This window comes from Cryptomeria japonica, chromosome 7, assembly GCF_030272615.1.
Source record: "Cryptomeria japonica chromosome 7, Sugi_1.0, whole genome shotgun sequence".
In the NCBI taxonomy this organism is placed as follows: Eukaryota; Viridiplantae; Streptophyta; class Pinopsida; order Cupressales; family Cupressaceae; genus Cryptomeria; species Cryptomeria japonica.
The window spans coordinates 175674846-175682101 of NC_081411.1; the positions used below are offsets into that span (position 1 = coordinate 175674846).

The 7256-nt window shown below is 36.5% G+C and overlaps 1 protein-coding gene across 1 annotated transcript; it reads right to left on the reverse strand.

Moving 5' to 3' along the window:
- Window positions 1-1090: 1090 nt before the first annotated feature.
- On the reverse strand, window positions 1091-5906 carry LOC131062394 (uncharacterized). Its single transcript, XM_057996044.2, has 6 exons — window positions 5236-5906; window positions 4466-4554; window positions 3086-4312; window positions 2873-2978; window positions 1974-2170; window positions 1091-1802 (listed from the first exon to the last, which is right to left on the reverse strand). The coding sequence occupies exons 3-6, from the start codon at window positions 4036-4038 to the stop codon at window positions 1538-1540; spliced, it is 1521 nt and encodes a 506-aa protein (XP_057852027.2). The 5' UTR covers window positions 4039-4312; window positions 4466-4554; window positions 5236-5906; the 3' UTR covers window positions 1091-1537.
- Window positions 5907-7256: the final 1350 nt, after the last annotated feature.

The following is a 7256-nucleotide window of genomic DNA, read 5'->3' on the forward strand; positions in this document are numbered from 1 at the left end:
CTGTTCTGTGAACCCCATGTTTTGATATTTACCTGTTTCATAATGAATATAAGTGAAATAATATGACAAGCTTAAAGAGAAAAAACAGACCAATGATTTCAACTTTTTATACAACTTACAAAATGCCATATTCTTTTTACTGTATGCCCTCAGCAACTTCCATTTATCTGGAAATAAGGCCAGACTTGTAAATTAAAATTAGTGTAAAAAATTTCTGAAATAAGAAGACCTGCAGTCTGTGCAAAAAGCTGTAAATTTCTATGTTGCCCCAAGTTTCCAGGCCGGGACAGTGATTTTTTTTTGCCAATTTTGGGTACAGCTAGGGGACAGCAAAGGGAACGGCTACATAAAAGTAGGGAAAATTATTATATATAAGAAAATTTAAAATATTTTTATGAAAACATCGATAAAACATGCACATATCCATCATAGAACCTTAACATGTAAGAACTAGTAGAGTTCTTAAGGCAAATTTGTATTAAATTGAGAGTCAAAGTCAAACTGCTTATAGAATTTATTGTCAAAATTCATTGTCTATATGCAGAATTTATGGGGACGTCACCTAGGAGTCCCCTGTCCCCGGGACAGAGACAGCTGAAAAAAAAACAGGGGAAGCATCCCGAGGTATCGGAGGTAAATTTCAATTGTAGCTACATGCAGGGGATCAAATATTAGATGTCCAACAGTCCAAGTCATATATTTTGAGAGCTGGTTACTTTGAAGAACATATTCTCATCAATTATTACTCTTTTCATAATGACTTAATGGAAAACTTATTCCAGCAAAAAGTGTTTAATGGAATAAATCAAAATGCGCTACCAAACCCAGGTCTTGAAATGTTGTGAACGAATCTATATTTCAGAAAACCCCTATTTAATGCAACAAAGAGCGTAGTTATTTAAATGCTCGACTTGATTACAATAACTCAACATATGAGCACTTTGAATACATGTAACAGACTATCTTGGAGTGTTTGGGAGGCCTTGGCACTTCAGAATCTGTCCTTTAGAACAGAAAACATCACTTGAAAAAAATAGTTGTTTTCCAGCTGCTCTATACAGTTTCGTATAGTTTTGAATAAAAAATGATAGAAAAAATGAAAATTTCCTTGATTGATCACAGGAATTCCAATGTAGTGCACCAATTACATACTAGACAGAGGCATGCCATTAAGCATGCAATTAGAGTTACAAAACCATCTGAGAATGATCCAAAATAAACTTATCCAGAAAATAAATCTATACCTCTGATTGTCGTATTTTTATTGTCTTTTGTAATTAAAGAATGGAATGAATCAAAAAATTGTATATACAGTATAGAGCACTTATTTTGGTAAGAATATCTTCTTCTTTTGCTACCAAACAGGCACAAGGTACAATCAGGTCCACTTCTGCTCATTCATAAAAAATGATCAGCAATTTTCACTTAATTGTGAATTCTTGCTTCAATAAGCAATTTGTCCTGTTAGGGTTTGTATCCTTCAAACCTGCAAAGAATTTTTACAGCTACCTCAACAGTAGCATATAACACATCTGTGCTATTCGACTTTGTGCTTGTGTAGGCAATCCTCCAAGAAGCTACTTAACTGAGAGGTGTACAGATCTGGAAAATTCCGAAAGTGATCCACATGGGGTGATAGTTCAAAATTGCATGCCCTCACATTGTGCCCTGCTTTCTTTTGCTTTTCAATAAACGCTTCCACAGATTCAGCAGGGATCACCCTGTCAGCAGTGCTGTATATGTAGAGCTGCGGACACGGTGGCTGCTGATTTGATAAAAGTCCCAACACATCTGAAAGCCTCCTGTTATCCAGCAAGGAATTTAGATAATTAAAACACAGCATGTGTCCAAAGACAGATCATACTGATTGGTATCAGTGATTAATAATCCTTCATCCTCAAATAAAATGATGGAACCCACTGTCAAAAAAATTAATGGCTCATCAAAAGAGGAAATTGATTTTCTCTAAGTACCTGTCAACAATTGGAAGCTTTAGAAATACTTTGAAAAACTTTTCTAGCATAACAAGTAGAGCTGTCTCTGCAACAGCAGCCTTTGGCTCATTCTCAAACTCTGATAAATCTCCACTACCTGGCGTTCCCTTCAAGATTCCCTTGGTTGCTACACTGTTTTTCTTCATCAAGGCTGCAGAAAAACCAGAGGCCCATACCTAAAACAAGAACAAGGTCTGATGAGAATTGAATCGAACAAACAGGTAAACAATTAAAAATTCAAGTTATTGTTAACTGTCCTTCAATCACATCTTCAACAAAGTTATATGTATTGCCAGCTGAAACCTGCCCCATCCAAATGAGGCTGAGTGCAAGTTCCAGGTAACTCTGGATAAATAGATTCCCTCCATGTTGCATCAAATACATAAAATTTGAGGAAGGCAAGTATTCAAAGCATGCACGGCTAGGTCAGGAAACAAGTCTCATCTTCGTGTTAGACTTCTTGAGGTAAAGACAAATTACAATGAGTCCACAAGCAAGAATATCAGAGACAACAGAATCATCTTCAAACTTTTCAGAAACTATCAAGAAGGATTTTGGAAGCTTCTGGAAACTTAAAAAAAGTTGAGTTCCATTGTCGAAAATACGTTTGGAGAATGGCCAAATGGCGAAAATATGACAAATATTTTGTGGAACCTCTCCATTAGTTGGATGGGGAAACATTTTAAAATCTTGGAATAGATTTTCAGCCTACCATAAAATTCCTTGATGGTTATACTTTTGTTATGGAGTACAGTCCCTTGCACAATATTTCTTGTAACACCAAAAAACCATCTGATTGCAGGTTGAGAGACTACATAGTGATAAATAAAATACAAAAGACATAGATCCGATCAAATAATGCCATTAAATTTAAGTACCTGAGGATCCGGTATTGCAACTGGGGCAGAATCTACCACACAACCCTTGATATTGTCTACCAGAGAATGATCCAGAGCAAGAAACTTCTCAAGCAAAACTCCATAACTGTTTGCCACAATGTAAATTCATTTTAATATCTTATGAAAACAGTGAAAAATTTTCAAAATCAAGTTGATAAAAAGGAGAAACAAGCACAAGAATCATTTACTTACGTAAGCCAGCCAGTGTTACTAAAAGTATGGAAGATTAGGTACTTCTCTGGGGAATCCTTATTTCTTTCATCTATCCAGTGAGCTAATTCAGTCACAAGCAAATCAAGATTCTGGTCTGTTTTTCCTCCAGGCTTGTAGCTGACAATGTCCTTCATGGGAACTGTGAAAGTAATTGCATGAATTCCCCTGGAATTATACCAATCTGCATACCTTTTCAGATGTTTCTGCTTGGCTCCCAACCATCCTAGCAAAACCACTGCAACAACGGGTTTCCTTTGCTCGGACTGCCCTTCTGGTGAATCAGTAGAACCATTTGCCCCCTGCTTTGGCAAATGCCACACATGGAATTCCCTTGACTGGGTAGTAGAGAAATCTGAATGCTTGATAGGGCCTTGGCCAGATGATATTCTAGAATTGCGAGAGAACGCATTTGGCAACCCGTATGTCAAATCTGCAGACTTATAGAGGGCAAGGAAAATAGGTACCTGAGCAGATGTCGAGGTAGAATGTTTGATATAATGCAAACCCCAAGGAGCTTGTGAGAAGGGCAAACTGGATGACCTCAATAAAGTTTTCTTAAGGCAAGCGTGTGTCAAGAGATTGCTTTTATTCTGTGCTTCAATGGAACCTGAAGAGGTTAGGGATCCATGCAAGGGAGGGATGGCCACAAATTGGTTCCAGAAAAGTTTTTCGTCCGCAGGTGAAGCTTTTAAAAGACTTGAGAATCTCTTGACTGCTGATAAAGTCGTAGGACTAGCTGTAGATACATATGAAAACCACGAGGATGGAGTGGTGCATTCAGACTGAATTTGAGGAGATGAGTTTACTGTATAGGGGAGAACCGGGGCAGTCTTTGTATGCAATTTATCCGGCACGTCCACGGAGACTGCAGTCGCAACCACAGCAACTACGGCCGCAAATGGTCTCTGAAGGAATCCTGATAAGGATCCCATATCTCAACCAAAATAACCCTTCCAAACAAATTTCAAATCCTTGTGTTTCAATTATACCAATCTAGGTCAGAATCTTGGCCCAGCTTCACCGAATATCCAATCCCCAAACCCTGGACCGCAAATGTAAGCGGTCCTAGGGCTTAATTTTTTAACAAAAAATCTAATGAGCTACTCAACGCTTCAAGCGAAATTCTGGAGGCGCGGAAAAAACTCTTGACCCACAACCTGCATTTGAACCCTAATACAAATATCTTTTGAAAGATTCCACAAAAACCTGGCAAGTAAACAAAATATTATTTTAAAAATCTGCACCTACACCTTAACTTAATGCTGCAGAGTTTGAATCTAGGAAAGACAATAACTGATTTCCGTAGTGCTTCAAGCAAATTATCTCTACCAAAAGAACAGCTCCTTATGTGGAATTTACCTTTCAAAAGCTTGCTTTCTTGAATTGGTCCCTGATCATATTGTGTATGCTCGATCCCGCAGAGCGCTTGTCTTCTTCCCTTGTTTCACCTATTCAAGCAATAGTTGCATTGAGCGAACATATCGGTATGAAAGGAATAAAACACGTTCGCTTGTAATTATTGTCTACCGCTTTTTCTAAATATATATTAAGATCTGAATTTAGCCATAACGTCTACTTAAACTGTCACTTAACAAACTTATCTCAAAATTGCATTCGGCATGAAACAATACAAGCTAACAGACTTCTAAAATAATAATTTTAGATGGCAAATGCATGAAACAGAACAAAATAACAAACTTCGACAATAATACTTTTTCTCCGAATTTTTTTAGAAAAAGAATATTTGCCTGAAACAAACAAATAATAATAATTTTAGATGGCAAATGCATGAAACAGAACAAAATAACAAACTTCGACAATAATACTTTTTCTCCGAATTTTTTTAGAAAAAGAATATTTGCCTGAAACAAACAAATAAAAACCAAATTTGGCAAACACGCCCGCGTTAAATTTTAAACGCGCTCTAACCATTGTTTTTTTCACACTTGCAAATTTGCAATCAGCATGAATTTAAGGGAAACAAAAAAAAGCAGAAAGACCTGTAAAAATACTAAATTTTCGTCAAAAATGCTTATTAAATCCAATCTGCTAAAAATGTTTTTTCCTAAAAAGTCAACATTCTAATAAATACAACACGAAGACTCAAAACTGAGGGTTAAAATCTTGACCTAAATTTTCTCGCAGCAAAAGCAACGCGCCTTAAATGTTGCCTTTCCCACCGTCCTCAACCCCACCGCAGTACTATCAACCATTCAGATCTTGCGAGGGGAAATTGATAGCAAAAATCAATTTTCTTGTGAAGACAGTGAAATACGCTTTCTGGTTCTGAGCAGCGGCGAATATATTAATTTGACCTCTCAAAACCCTCGGCTTGTACCTATTGGGAGAGCATAAACAAGACAATCCGCGAATTTTCCAATACCCTACCGCTACGGATTTAACTCTGGAATTTCACCGCAGAATGGAATAAATCTTCTATTGTTCCACGCTTCTGAGCACAAAACCCCCTTCTTCGAACCGATCGACCTTGAAATTGCTTTAAATATCCGACTGGAGCCAGCTTGCGGAAAAACTCTCAATTTCTTCGCACTAAATAATTTCAAGAGACATTAATGAGCAAAAGCGAATGAATCATAAATGTCTGCGGAATATAGTTCAAATCTTGCAATTTGGGGGTAGTTGGAATGCGTTTTTCACACGCCACGCGGTTTTCAGAGTAAATTCCTTGGCAGTGAAAGTTAATGGAGAAGAATACACAGAAGAATATCTTCTGATACCCTTCTCCTCCTCTTCCTGCTACCGCATTTTCGCCTCCACGAATTTGTTTTACGCTTTGATATTTTCGTGGAACGAACATTCGCACGAGATGCGAACGGTTACGTTACCCGAATATTCCGTTGACGTAAAGTCTATTCTGTCCAAGAGATGGCGGTTAAGAAAGCGGGAAAAATTGAATTTCAATTTGGGAGGCTCCGAGCGCCACGTGGCAGGTTAAGAGACGGGCAAGTATACGTATGGCGTAAAAAGCACATGTAAAATGTTCTTCCGTTTAAATGGGACGGGCTCCTCCAACCAGGCAGGAGAGTCTATTATAGTTTATTTCACTTTCCTTTTATTTCTTGGTCAAAGGGCTTAACCTAATTTGAGGTTGAGATTTTCCTTCTAGATTGGGGTGACGTGGAAGGAGTCATAATTTTATAGAAATTTTATTTTTATATTTTTTTATTAGGAGTGGGCCTTTAAGAAAAAATAAATACTCTAATAATTCTGTAAAGAAATAGATGGAAAATGTTCTAATTAGATAACCCATTGATTTAAGTAAGAGGTAAGAGAGATTATATAATATAATTTAAGATTCTCAAAAATGTATTTTGTAAATTTGATGTTGGAGAGATACTTTTTGTTGTTTTGATTGTAATTTATAAATTTTGATTGAAACTTCAATTTTTTATATGTGTTTAACATAAAATGATGAAATTTGAAATAGGTTTCTTTTAGAATTTGGCAAGTCAGATTTGGTTCATGTAAAATTGATCATGATCATCACGAAGATGAGCTTCCATGCCAAGTTAACTTAAACTTACAAGAATGAATTTCTAAACATTGAGATTTTACAACCTATGTTGATTATAACTTTACAATTACCATCAAGGACTAGTGTATGCAACAAAACTGAAAAAAAATGAGAAAGCAAAAGACTTGAAAGCATAACATAGAGACTAAAATAAATCTTATTCTACTAATCCTATTGCAAACCTCAAAAAAAGTATAGCTTTGCTTGTTTGGGTGTGGATGTGACTTGACAATATTTAATACTAGATTTAATCAATGATTGATTTTGACAGAGTAGAGTTGCATAAGAGTGATTGTATGAAGATGATGAACGAATGATTGAGTTTATACTTTCCAAAGAAAAATCAATTAGTATATGGGGATGAAATCAAGGACTAGCTAATTGTATTGGAATTAGCCAAGATCTAGAAGTGCAAAGTGATAACCTTCCACAAGTGAAAAATAAAGCGTAATAGTATGTCTATCAAAATATAATGGAGAGTGTTTAATACAAAGATTGACTTTACATATATTTAAGCAAGGATGGGGAGGTGAGAAGGTAGGAGTGAAACTCTAACTACCCCTCCAAAGGAGCAACATGTGTGAGTTCGCTTGACAAGTGTGTGAGCAAGTGGCA